This window comes from Perognathus longimembris, chromosome 17, assembly GCF_023159225.1.
Source record: "Perognathus longimembris pacificus isolate PPM17 chromosome 17, ASM2315922v1, whole genome shotgun sequence".
Classification (NCBI taxonomy): domain Eukaryota; kingdom Metazoa; phylum Chordata; class Mammalia; order Rodentia; family Heteromyidae; genus Perognathus; species Perognathus longimembris.
This window is the reverse complement of record NC_063177.1, coordinates 24,430,754-24,443,904: the sequence shown is the minus strand read 5'-3', so window position 1 is coordinate 24,443,904 and position 13,151 is coordinate 24,430,754. Positions and strand designations below refer to the sequence as shown.

Here is a 13,151-nt window from a genome sequence, read left to right as displayed (position 1 = left end):
GATAACTAGGACCCTTCTAAAGGCATGTGCAGGAGCCAGTAACCACTATGCATAATGCGTGGCTCTAGGGCTGCGAGGCTATGTAGTAGCACTTATGAGGTAAAAGTCAGTTTTTTTTCTCCTACTTCTTTCTGATATCCAAATGTCTATGGAACCTGTGCCTTCCTCCACACCAAGTCTCTAGCTAGTCCTGATAAAGAAAGGTTCTCATCTTTTCCACCCTGGAGCACTTATATCAGCTTAGACCCAGACTTTTATTTGCTACTTTGGTGGCTTATCTAAGAGGCAAATCTGATCACAACATTTTGCTAGATAAGATTCCCTGGCCTATAAGTAAACAGTCTCACATGCTACATAAGATCCCAGAAACTCTACCTGAAACTCTAGTTCTACTAGATTACATACAAGCTATACACATTATTATTCTGTGTTTATATACCTTTGGCCTCTCAGGAAGAAACTTCCCACTTCTGTGTTATTATTCATTCTTGAGTCTCAGTATAGCTACCACATCTCATAAAAAGCTTTCTCTTCTTCCTCCCTTTGGACTGAGTACTCTGACTGTGTTGTCTGAATACTCTGTGAATGTTCTGATGAATGAAACAATGATATTGCACCATAATTATTGGTTTATCCATCTTTACCTCTCCCCACACCCTGAAGAATTATCTGTCCCAGTATCCCTAATGCTTCTAAGCACCATGTCTGTGATACAGCAGATGTTTGATAAAAACTGAATAAATTAAACTGATGAGAGAATTCCTACTTTAAGCATTTTGGGTCAGGCATTACACTTTTGGAGGTAAAACCTTGGCTGCACATTTGTAACTGTCCAGATTCACCTCCAGAAGCCTGAGTGAGATGGCAGCTATCTGGAAAAACTGAGAAGTAGTATTAATGTGTCTGGAGCTGATGAGCTGACTAGTAAGAAGGTGTCTCCTGGTTTACAGAAGAGCTATTAAAATACAGTCCAATAGCCAAATGTGGCCAGGCCCATGACCTGTTTCTGTAAAGGAAGCTTTACTAGAACACAGCCATGCCCATCAGGTTCTCCAGTGTCTCTCTGGCTGCTCTTGCCCTACGATGACAGGGCTGGTGGTGTGTCAGAGACCTAAAATATTTACTGGCCAATCCTTTAGAGAAGTTTGTCTATCCTTCTTGGCCTTTACAAGTCTAGGGATGAGGACGCTTGGCCTTGAATGGAAGGTTAATGCTCCTTTTTGTAGCTGTTACTTGCCTAGAGCTCAACTTAGAAGCATAAGGTGTTTTAACTAATATCTTAGCAGTCTCATAAATTTAATCTCCTGCATTAACTATACTAAATTGAAATCAAGTGGGAGTGGGAGTGGTACAAATTATAGAAAATACACAGCACTATTCAAAACAATCCACAACTTAAATCTCTATAGAGTAAATGTACCGTAGTTGGCTGAGCAGTACTAGATTCTGATTGCTGAGGTGGTCTCCCATCATACTGAGGAAGTGGAGTTGGGTACAGCACTGTGGGCATCTCTATGTTTAGTCCAGGAAGTCCGTGAAACATGGCTTTCTAAGAGTGACACAAACAGACACACATACACACACACACACACACACACACACACACACACACAAAACATAAAACACAAAACACATTTAGCATGTTCCATGTCCTCAATCAGAACACAAACTGATTAGTGTTTAAAGGACTATTAAACAGCATGGCTCAAATGGTTGGACACTTGTCTAGCAATTGCAAGGCCCTGAATTCAATGGCAGTACTGCCAAAACAAAAAGAAAAAAAAGAAAAAAAGCCAGGTATGATAAAGCACACCTGTAATCAGCACTGTGGCTTGGAGGCAGGAGGATAGTGAGTTAAGAGGTCAGCCTGGGCTACATAGCAAGTTCAAGACCAACCTAAATTATAGTGAGACCTTGACTCAAAAAACCCACAAAAATCAAACCTACAAAACAATAAAAATAGGAAGGAAAAATAGATCTCTTGAATGAACTCTCAAGGGCTTAAAAAGAGCTTAATTTCATCTAGCATCCAGCTAGATCTGGTTGGGCACGTTAGATTAGGTGTGGTTTTAGTATATTTATTATTTTTATTTATCTATTGTATTCAATCCCTTTTACCCAATTATTTTATCTATCAATAATTTTATAAACTAAGTTACCTCCAAATAGCTAGGATAATAGGCATGAGCCACTGGCTCACAGCTTGATATGTTTATTGCTTATTATCTTATGTTATTAATCCTAAGTATGCTTGACTATGAGCATCTTATTTGGTCTGCTCTCTTAAATATAAATATGTGTGTATACATACATATATATATATAAAACATATGAATTTTCAATATCTTTTTTTAAAATTTTCAATATCTTAAATGTAGCCTTAGAACAATGATATGAAATGGTCCTCGTGGCTGGGAAAAGAGGAAAACCACTGATTGTAATGGAAACTCTACTTACCTTTAGCACAGCTAAAAGAGCTCCAAGTTCATCAGTTTGTGTCAGTTTCATCTTCCCACCATTGAGGAGTGATTGTATGCCTTTTAATGCACTCTGTAACAACTGGGCAAGAGGGAAGAGGGAAAAGAGCAAGTTAAAAGGCAGAACATGCCAAGTGCTGGGTGCTTACTCCTGTAATCCTAGCTACTCGGGAGGCTTGAGATCTGAGGATCACAGTTCAAAGCCAGCTTGGGCAGCAAAGTCCATGAGACTCTTATCTCCAATTAAGCTCCCCAAAAGGGGAAGCAGAGCTGTGACTCAAGTGATGGAGTACTAGTCTTTTTTTTTTTTTTTTTTTTGGCCAGTCCTGGGCCTTGAACTCAGGGCCTGAGCACTGTCCCTGGCTTCCTTTTGCTCAAGGCTAGCACTCTGCCACTTGAACCACAGCGCCACTTCTGGCCGTTTTCTGTATATGTGGTGCTGGGGAATCGAACCCAGGGCCTCATGTACACGAGGCAAGCTCTCTTGCCACTAGGCCATATCTTCAGCCCTGTGGAGTACTAGTCTTGAATACAAAAATTCAGGGACAGCACCCAGGCTCTGAGTTCAAACCCCAAGACTGACACCAAGAAAATAAAAGATAAAATTTGGTTGTCTAAGGATCAACCTTTTACTACTACAAAGAAGAAAGTCTCTCTCTAGATGATGAAAAACCCCTCTCAAATGCACAAAGCAGAAAGGATGACTAGAAAATTGATTAACTACAGTGAGTTATTTTCTAGAAAAGAGTAGTTTGATTGAATGATCTTACTGGACTGATATAAACAAGTATGTACAAATGGTCAACAAAAATTTAAAAAATAAAAGAGGAGGCAGTGGGTAGAATGGAATGGGATAGTGGACTGGAAAAATGGAATGGCAAAAGTGGCAGCAGAGGGCAGAAGTGATCAGAAGCTCTTACACACAGAGGAATAGATGCTAGAGGAAACTAAATGATAAAATGTGCTTCTGGCGAGCAATTCTGTTAACATTGCTATTGTAACTCAGCAATTTCATGTCTAGAGCTCTGTCCTTCAGAAGTACTCCCCACAATGCGAACTACTGTCCTATTTGAAGTAGTGGGAACATTGAAAAAAGATTACTTTTCATCTATTATGATGATTATGACTACTAAATGTGAAATTTAATACTAATACTAGCAGGCATTCTGTCAAGCACTTTTTTGGTGATGGTACTGGGCTTTCAACTCAAAGTCTCATGCTTGCTAGGCAGGTGTTCTCCCACTTAAGTTCTACCTTCCAGTTCTTGTTAAATATTTTAAAGTCTTATTTTATATTCTCCTCATAAGAATGCTAAGATGTCATGATCTTATGTAACTATAACCCCTCTGTACATCACCTTTATAATAAAAATTTTTTAAAGCATCCTATGATGAAGTGGGACATGGAGACACCAAGAGGTTAAATAACTTGTCCAAGCTATAACAGTTACAAAGCATGAGTTATATTAATAGAAAAGATGCCTTAAGGACATTGAGATTTAAAAACCCCCAAAGCTGCAAACTGTATTAAATATGACTCCATATGAAAATAATGAAGACATTCATTCATATATAGAAAAGTAATCTGGGGCTGGGAATGTGGCCTAGTGGTAGAGTGCTCGCCTTGTATACATGAAGCCCTGGGTTCAATTCCTCAGCACCACATATATACAGAAAATGCCAGAAGTGGCACTGTGGCTCAAGTGATAGAGTGCTGACCTTGAGCAAAAAGAAGCCAGGGACGGTGCTCAGGCCCTGAGTCCAAGCCCCAGGACTGGCAAAAAAAAAAAAAAAAAAGTAATCTGAAGGACTAAGAATGAATTGTCTTTCCTGTTTAGAGTAGAGCAGGGAACTAAAAAGAGTTTTCTCTGTCTTGGATCTGTAATGTTTGAAATGTGTCATTTAAAATGTTAAGAAATTGTCATTTGTATGAGGAGATTTTTTTAAAGAAATAAAATAGTGCAGATATTGTTGAAATGCAGTTTCTTTCCTTTTATGTTTTAAAGTCATTTACTAGTTCAAAACGCTATTGCTTTTATACCTAGGAGGGGAAAAAAAATTAAGGGGGACTCCCCCCCACACACACTTTTTTTTTTTCATTTTTTCTTGTGTGCCAGTCCTGGGGCTTGAAGTCAGGGCCTGGGTGCTTGTCCCTAAGCTCTTTTGCTCAAGGCTAGAGCTCATTTGAGCCACAACTCCATTTCTGTTTTTTGGGGTGTTTGGGGTTTGGGTTTTGTTGTTGTTGTTTTGGTGATTAATTGGAAATACTAGTCTCATGGACTCTCCTGGCTTTGAACCATCCATCTGCCTTAGATCTCAGTCTCCTAAGTAGCAAGGATTAAAGGCATGAGCCAATTGGCTCCAGGCTTTTTAAAAAACCTAGACTTCTAAAAACATTTTAAAATCAAAGCAAAACAAATCAGTAGAGAAGCAGTTTCTCGTCACTTAAACTCACAGATATGACTTAAGTTCTTATGGCTTATGCACATTCCACTTATGCATGCAAATTCACTTATGAATAAAACTCAACTGTGTGGTATCAGCCTCTATTCTTGTCCTGCTTACAAACCTGTAACCTTCAATAAGATCACAGTACTACCTACCAAACAAAATGTTATATCATCCATGTCAGACGATTTTGGAGATTGTAAAGTGGTCAAGAAGACTTGGAAGCAGATATTTTGGTAGGATTCCTCCAAATATGGCTGTCCTGGCACACTGAAACACACAGAGAGAAAACAATTCAAACTAATGCTTTTGAAATGACATTTCCAAAAGAATAAGAATTTAAAATAGCAATACAGACTAATAGAGTTGAGATATACTCTACCACTTCATTGTAGAAAACTGCACTTTGGCTAAGTAGTTACTGCTTTATACAGGATCAGGCTTAAATAGGAAGAAGAAAAGATGGCTTCTATAGGGAGAAGCCCAAGAAGTTTCTAGCGGAAGAAGTATAAAAAAAGAGAGACTTCTTTTTTTTTTGACGGTCATGGGACTTGAACTCAGGGCCTCAGCAGTGTCCCTAGGCATTTTCACTAAAGACTAGAGCTCTACCACTTTGAGCCACAGTGCCACTTCCAATTTTCTAGTGGGTAACTGAGATAAGAGTCTTGTGGACTTTTCCTGTCCAGGCTGGCTTTGAATGGCAATTCTCAGATCTCAGCCTTCTGAGTAGCTAGGATTACTGGCTTTTCAGTTCTAAGAGGGGAGAAATAGCAACAGGTGCTATGAGAACTGTGCCAATGAACCTGGCTTCCTAGCCACTAGACAGCCTTGTGGAATGCAGAGGCAAATTTAAGTTTGTGCTGCTCACTGTTTACTGCCTATTGGAGACTGGCTTCATTTTCTGGTATTGACATTTGTTGTTATTGTTGTTGTTGTTTTTGTTGCCAGTCCTGGGGCTTGGACTCAGGGCCTGAGCACTGTCCCTGTCTTCTTTTGTTTTTGCTCAAAGCTAGCACCCTACCTCTTGAGCCACAGCGCCACTTCTGGCTTTTTCTGTTTATGTGGTGCAGAGGAATTGAACCCAGGGCTTCATGCATGCTAAGCAAGCACTCTACCTCTAAGCCACATTCCCAGCCCCTCCCTGGTACTGACATTTAAATCTCACCAGAGTTTAATATGAATATAGCCTTCTTTTCTTCCTTCCTTCCCTCCTTCCTTCTTGCCTCCCCCTCCCTCCCTCCTTCTCTTCCCTTCCCTTCCCTTTCCTTCCTTCCTTCTTCCCTTCTCTTTCCTTTCCTTCCTTCCTTCCTTGTCTGCTTCCTTCCTTCCTTGCTTCCTTCCTCTCTCCTTTCCTCCCTTTCTTCCTTCCTCTCCTATCTCTCTTTCTCTGTCCTCTCTCATTCTTTCTATCCTCTCTCTTTTTGCAGGTATTGTGGCTTGAACTCAGGGACCTTGTGCCCTCACTTGTTTTTTCTGATCACAGCTGGCACTCTACCACCAGAGTCACATCTCCACTTCAAGCATTTTTCCTGGTTAATTGGCAGTAAGAAGCTCCAAACAACAATCCTCAGATCTCAGGCTCCTGAGTAGCTAGGATTATAGGTATGAGCTGCTAGCACCCCACCCCATTCATTTCTTGATAAGCTTTCACCTTCTATTTTTTTTTTTTTTTTTTTTTTTTTTTTGGCCAGTCCTGGGCCTTGGACTCAGGGCCTGAGCACTGTCCCTGGCTTCTTCCCGCTCAAGGCTAGCACTCTGCCACTTGAGCCACAGCGCCGCTTCTGGCCGTTTTCTGTATATGTGGTGCTGGGGAATCGAACCTAGGGCCTCATGTATCCGAGGCAGGCACTCTTGCCACTAGGCTATATCCCCAGCCCTCACCTTCTATTTCTTGATAATCATTTTAAAATTAAAAACAAACAATAATGGCCACAGGTGGCTCAGGCCTATAATGCTAGCTGCTCAGGAGACTGAGATCTAAGGACTGGGGTATGAAATCAGCCAGGGCAGGAAAGTCTATGAGACTCTTATCTCAAATTAACCACCAAAAAGCCAGAAGTGGAGCCTGTAGCTCATGTGGTAGGTAGAATGCACCAAAGCTCAGGGAAAGTACCTAGACCCTAAGTTCAAGTCCTAGGGCTGGCACAAAAAAATAATAAGAGATGACAGGAAATGCAAAATATGTTTTTTTCTTTTCTTTATGTTTTTGAGACAAAGTCTTATCTCACTGTGTAGCCCAGACTGCAGCTTGAGATCCTCTTGCCTCAGCCTCCCAAGTGCAGGAACTATTTCATGTGTCACCATGCCTAGCTTAAAGTAGATTATTTTTCTACACTGGCTGTGGCTTCAGAAGGATAGAGTAACCTACAAAAAGCCTACCTAAGAGAGGTCCTATCTTCTTACTGTTGGGGGAGCTGATAGGGTCTACATACCTGAGACATAAGTTTGCCATGCAATGTACTGCAGCTCTCCTAACTTCAGCGTCAGACTGCGCCAAGTCACTCAACTTTGTTAACAGGCCAGTCTTGCCTAGCAAGTCTGGGAGGTACTAAAACAAAACAACAGCAATGTTAGTCAAATGAAAGCTTCTTGAAAAATACTACTTATTGAAGTGATTTTATTTTTTAACCAAAGAGCAGCCATATATATATATATATTCACTATGAATAATGAGAAAATGTTACACTATAGGTAGGACTTTCTGCCAAATAATAATACACAAGAGTATTATCTCCACTTGTCTTTCCTTTTGACTATTTTTTTTTAAGTTAAGGTGAATCAACTTTGGTTAAATAGTTTGTGGGTGAGTAGGGAATATAGGCCCTTCAAAAACCAAATAAACCTGTTTTATACCTTTTCTTCCTCCTCCTCAAAAAAAAAACCCAGAAAAGCTATTAAGCAAATCTTTTAGACAGGATGCAAAAACATGCCAAAAAACTGCAGGAAGGATCGAGTAATAGACAATAATGCATACACAATGGTGATGATAATTATTGTTCATATTGTGGGAATGCCAATCACTTTACAAAGGTTCTATCAATTTATTAATCAGAACAACTCTTTGACATATGAGGAAACAAGGCTCAGAGAGCCTCATGAGCATTACTCAAGGGCATATACATCCAATTGCTGGCAAGATAGAAACCTGAGCAAGGTCTGTTGGCTCCACAGACTGTGCTGCTATCCTTTCAAAGCGAAGTTAGAACACAGTTACAATTACCTTTTGACTTTTTGAGCCATTGTAGTATACCAGAGCTGCCAGGGCTTGAAGAATTTTCATGTGTGTCCAAGAACTACATTGGTGGATAGCTGAAATAGTATATGCCAATAGGAAATCCAAGTTCTGTTCATCAACAATCACCTACAGACAGAGGAAAAATAGAGGTAACTTAGCTTTCAAAACCATTTTCATCCTTTTATAGTATAATGCTTGCCTGAATAAAGCTGTGTAGAGTGTGCGTATCTGTTCGTGTCAAAATAATTAACTCTAAAATTTGACCAAGATAGAGGTCTTTTCCTATCCCTAAAGTCTCACTCACTTCTTCCCCTTTGGTCCTTCCATTCAAAACTGTCCTTCAAACTTTTCCTTAAATTAACCAGAAACTGGCAGCTGTGAATAGAGATATAATACTCAGCCCATTGAAATGTCTTAATTCAACTAAATTTCTTTAAACATAGTAATCTCTCAACAAATACACAGTAAATGAATATATCTTCGAAATAGCTACAATGTCCAAAAACATTTGGAGGTAATGTGATTTGAACTCAGGGCCTATAGAGGCCATGTCTCTAGTCTCTAGTATAGTGTGGGGAATATAAGAAGAGCTGATAAAGACTATACTTTCAGGGATCATTTCTATAGTTTGTTACAAGAAGAGCTGATATATTTGTCTTCATGAAATTTATAATGTTGGGATACATTAGAATAACCTAAATATCATTTTATGAACATTTTAAATAAATTCATCAAATGGCATAAAGTTGGTGATGAATTACAGGGGCCATAAGTGATCAAGAAGTTTTCCGTCAGTGACACAAAACATCACATGCAAGAACAGTACACATCTGAAGCCTTCTTATATCCATTAGAAATATTCTAAACAAAATCCGCCTCATCTCAGTTAGCAGATATCGATAGTTACCTACAGCACACATCTCCTTCCCTGAGGACTGAGTTCTGGGTTGGTTTGTTTTTGGCATTTCTCTCTTCCACGTAAGACCCACAGGTCCTAATTAGCCTAAGACAGTGGTTCTTAACTTGGGACAATCATGATCCCTGGGAACATTTGGCAATGTCTGTAGAAATTTTTTTATTGTAAAATTGGAAGGATTCTGCTGGCATCTTATAGACAGAGACAAGGATGTGCTACAATACACAAGACAGTATCATATATAACAGAATTATCCAATCCAAAATATCAAGTGCTAGGGGCTAAAGGCATTCTAGCTGCACACAGTAATTGGTGAGGTTAAGCTCTCCAGTTGATTCTATTGTATAGTCAAGGCTGGAACCACTGGTTTACCATTCATTCATTCTGCTCAGAAACTGGTCCAGAACTATTCATCTTATGTCTCCTGCAACCTATTAGGGAAGTCTGCTGGAGAATCTATAGGACACATTTTCTCTCTGTCTCTGTCTCTGTCTCTGGCACCAGTATTGGGGTTTGAACTCCAGGCTTTGTACTCTCACTCCTTCATGACTAGAGTTTTACCACTTGAACCACATGTCCACTTCCAACTTTTTGCCTTTCATAAAAGTCTCTCAGGGGCTGGGAATATGGCCTAGTGGCAGGAGTGCTTGCCTTGTATACATGAAGCCCTGGTTCGATTCCTCAGCACCACATATATAGAAAATGGCTAGAAGTGGCACTGTGGCTCAAGTGTCAGAGTGCTAGCCTTGAGCAAAAGGAAGCCAGGGACAGTGTTCAGGCCCTGAATGCAAGCCCCAGGACTGGGAAAAAATAAACCAAACGAACAAAAAACCCCATAAAAGTCTCTCAGATCTATCTGCCTGGACTGGCTTCCAACTGCAATTCTCAGATCTCAGCCTGCTGAGTAACTAGGATAATAGGTGTGATCCAATGGCACCCAGCAACCTTTCTTATTCTTTTTTTTTTTTTTTTTTTGGCCAGTCCTGGGCCTTGGACTCAGGCAGGGCCTGAGCACTGTCCCTGGCTTCTTCCCACTCAAGGCTAGCACTCTGCCACCTGAGCCACAGCGCCCCTTCTGGCCATTTTCCATATATGTGGTGCTGGGGAATCGAACCGAGAGCTTCATGTGTAGGAGGCAAGCACTCTTGCCACTAGGCCATATTCCCAGCCCCCCTTTCTTATTCTTAAATAAAAGAGACACAAAAGAAATGCTTCTTTGCTAAACATTATTTTTCATAAGAAGTCTAGAATAGAGCCGGGCATTGGTAGTTCACACCTGTCCTAGCGACTCAGGAGGTTAGATCTGAAGATTGTGTTTCAAAGCCAGTCCATGAGACTCCTATTTATAATTAACTGCCCACTCCAAAAAAAAAGCTGAAAGTGGAGTTGTGGCTCAAGTGGTAGAGCACTAGTCTAGAGCACAAAAAAATCCAGAGACAGCAGGACCAACACAATAAAATAAAGCCTAAAATCCAGGCAGTCATCTTATGACAGGAGAGAGGCTAGCTGTAGCTGGTTCTTGGGCTTGATCTCAGAGACTGAAGCTTGCTTGGCTTGCTTGGTAAAATGCCAGCCACGAGCTGGCATTATACCACTTAGTTCAGGCCTCCAGCTTGACTTTTTGCTGGCTAATTGCAGATGGAGTCTCTACATGAGGGTGGGTGGCTTTGAATCATCGTCCTCCAAGTCTCAGCCTCCTGAGTAGCTAGGACTACAGATGTGAACGACCAACAGAGGTTGTTTTAATATATTCTTATTTAAGGTTCTGGTGTGTATATATGTTTTGCTGGTGATCAAATACAGGAACACAAATGTTCTAAGCAAAGGCTCTACCACTGAGCTATACTCCTAGCCCAAGACATTTACTTTTTCTAGCATCTAAAAGACTAGTTTAATACCTTCCACGTGTGCAGTACCTCAAAGCACTTATTCTCAGATTTCATGAGTCCTGAAGTCACATATATCTGATTACCTGTAGTGTATTAAGTAAATGGTGAATCAGCTGAGACACTTTGCTGACAAGATGATTCTGATTAAGAGGCACAAGTCGGCAAGCTTGAACAAGAAGGGCACTGACATCCTATTTTAAAAAAGAAAAGAAGATAAAGCAATGGTAATGTACCTGTAAGCCAAGTGAAGACCACCCAGGACCTGGCCAAATAGGAAAATTAAATTGCATACCTAAGACTGGGAGAAGATATCATTTGAATGAAAATTGAGGCAGGAAATTACAGGGTTAGGGAGGAAGATAAAAGCACAAAAATAAGATGTGCTAAAATAAAGGAAAAGAACTAATTGAGTTTTTCTCAAGCTAAAAGCTCCAGAGTTTCTACCATGCAGACAATACAACTGAATAACCAAAGAAAGGCTTCCAGCATGCTGAAGCTAAAAAAATTTTTAATAGATTTTTAACACCATAGGGAAAATCAGAAATGACACTTATATTAATCTTCTGTAAAATACATTTGAGAGAGGAAACTATTTGTAAATCACACCATTTATACATTTTTACAAAGTTGAAACATTTTCCTGAACCTCAAAGGGAGAGACACACACAAATAATTAATAAAGTAAATTAAATGTTGAAAGTATTAATTACAAACTCAATGAGGAACTAGTAATTAGGGAGGATCTGTGGGATGACCGATTTCAGGGCCTTGAGCATGCAAGGCAAGGCTCTACCACTAGAGTACTATCCCCAGGTCTTTTTGTTTTTTTGAGATAAGGTCTCATGAACTTTAACTGGGCAGCCTTGAACTCACAATCCTTCTGCAGTACCACACCCAGCATGGAGGTGATCTTTTTGAGCAAAATCTGGAATGATGTGAAGGATGGATAGAACTTTGCCAGGCAGACAGGGCACCAAAACACTATGAATGAACAGAGTATGTGAAGACCTGGAAATGTGGAACAGCCACCAGTGTTTGAAGGACAGCAAGTGCTAAGTGACTACACACAAGACACAAAGAAGGAAGTGGCAGGAGAGAAAACTGGAAAGGCCCACATTTTTACCTCAAAAATATCAAAGTACACAAACAAATCAAAAATTTCTCTTGCTTCTCCCTTTATCCTACCAAGCCCATAGTGAAGTAACCTATTACTGTTCTGGATCTTTTTTTTTTCATATATAAAGTACACTTATTTTATAATCCCTTCCCTCTGGAAGGGGATTATTCTCATACTATATGAACTGTTTTGCCGCTTGCTTCAACTGTTTAACAGTATACATTGAAGATCTTCCCAGATCAGATGTTTACTTTTACAGTCAGATGAAACAAAGAACAAAGGTAATTCTGTAGCAAAGAATGGTCTGGAGAAGGATTAGATTAGAATATGACCAGTTAGATATCAGTGGTGGAATATCCAGGCAGTAGTCATCTTGCCCAAGGTACTGGCAATGAGAAAAGAGAGAATATGCATTAAGAGAAACGTATTTGAGATAGTTTGGAAGAAGACTTGGGGATAAAGTGTGTGGAGATAATGTATTCATCTTTAGGAAGGTGATTCCAGAGATGACAGCTGAGGAATTCACCACTTTAGGTTTTGAAAGACGCTAGTCCGCTAAGCACTGCCTCTTTCCTCTGATGGAGGAGAGCAGAGAAGGTGCCATTAGGGCAAGACAGACAGCTTGTAACTTCTGAGGGTGGGTGTGGGCGGGGGATGGTGGTGGTAGAAACAGAGTCTTCTGCGAGAAGCCGGCGGGAGGGCCAAAGGATGGGGTCGGGGCAGTGAGGCAGACGCAGCTCGAGGGCCAAGGAATAAAGCCCAGGGTCGCGGGTGCGGCTGGGGGAGGGGGGTCGAGCAATGGGGGCCAGGGCTGAGGGCGGGGTGCTAAGGCCAAGGGGCGAAGCCAGGGCAGCGGGTGGGGCTCGAGGACCGAGGTCAAGGTAGAGAGCTTCGGAGGGTGGATAGGTGGAGGAACCCAGAGCAGGAGACCGGTCTCAAAGGGTGATGGGTGGGGCGTGGGTCGAGGGGCGGGGCCGTAAGGGGGCAGAGCCCCAGGGCCAAGGCCATTGCGGAGGGCGGGGTTCGAAGTTTGATGGGCGGGAGGGCCTTGGGCAAGGGGCGAGGGATGG

At 41.0% G+C, this 13,151-nt stretch overlaps 1 protein-coding gene and 1 pseudogene across 1 annotated transcript in view; one reads left to right on the top strand and one right to left on the bottom strand.

The window, feature by feature from the left end:
- Positions 1 to 13,151, bottom strand: part of Heatr6 (HEAT repeat containing 6) — a 33,943-nt gene that overhangs the window by 20,326 nt on the left and 466 nt on the right. Inside the window, exons 2-7 of the mRNA XM_048365871.1 lie at positions 11,048 to 11,155; positions 8,145 to 8,285; positions 7,357 to 7,472; positions 5,080 to 5,194; positions 2,458 to 2,559; positions 1,421 to 1,549 (exon numbers count right to left, since the gene is read on the bottom strand). Coding sequence (XP_048221828.1) covers positions 1,421 to 1,549; positions 2,458 to 2,559; positions 5,080 to 5,194; positions 7,357 to 7,472; positions 8,145 to 8,285; positions 11,048 to 11,155 — 711 coding nt within the window. The remainder of the gene's footprint in view (positions 1 to 1,420; positions 1,550 to 2,457; positions 2,560 to 5,079; positions 5,195 to 7,356; positions 7,473 to 8,144; positions 8,286 to 11,047; positions 11,156 to 13,151) is intronic.
- LOC125366641 lies at positions 8,756 to 8,854 on the top strand (annotated as a pseudogene).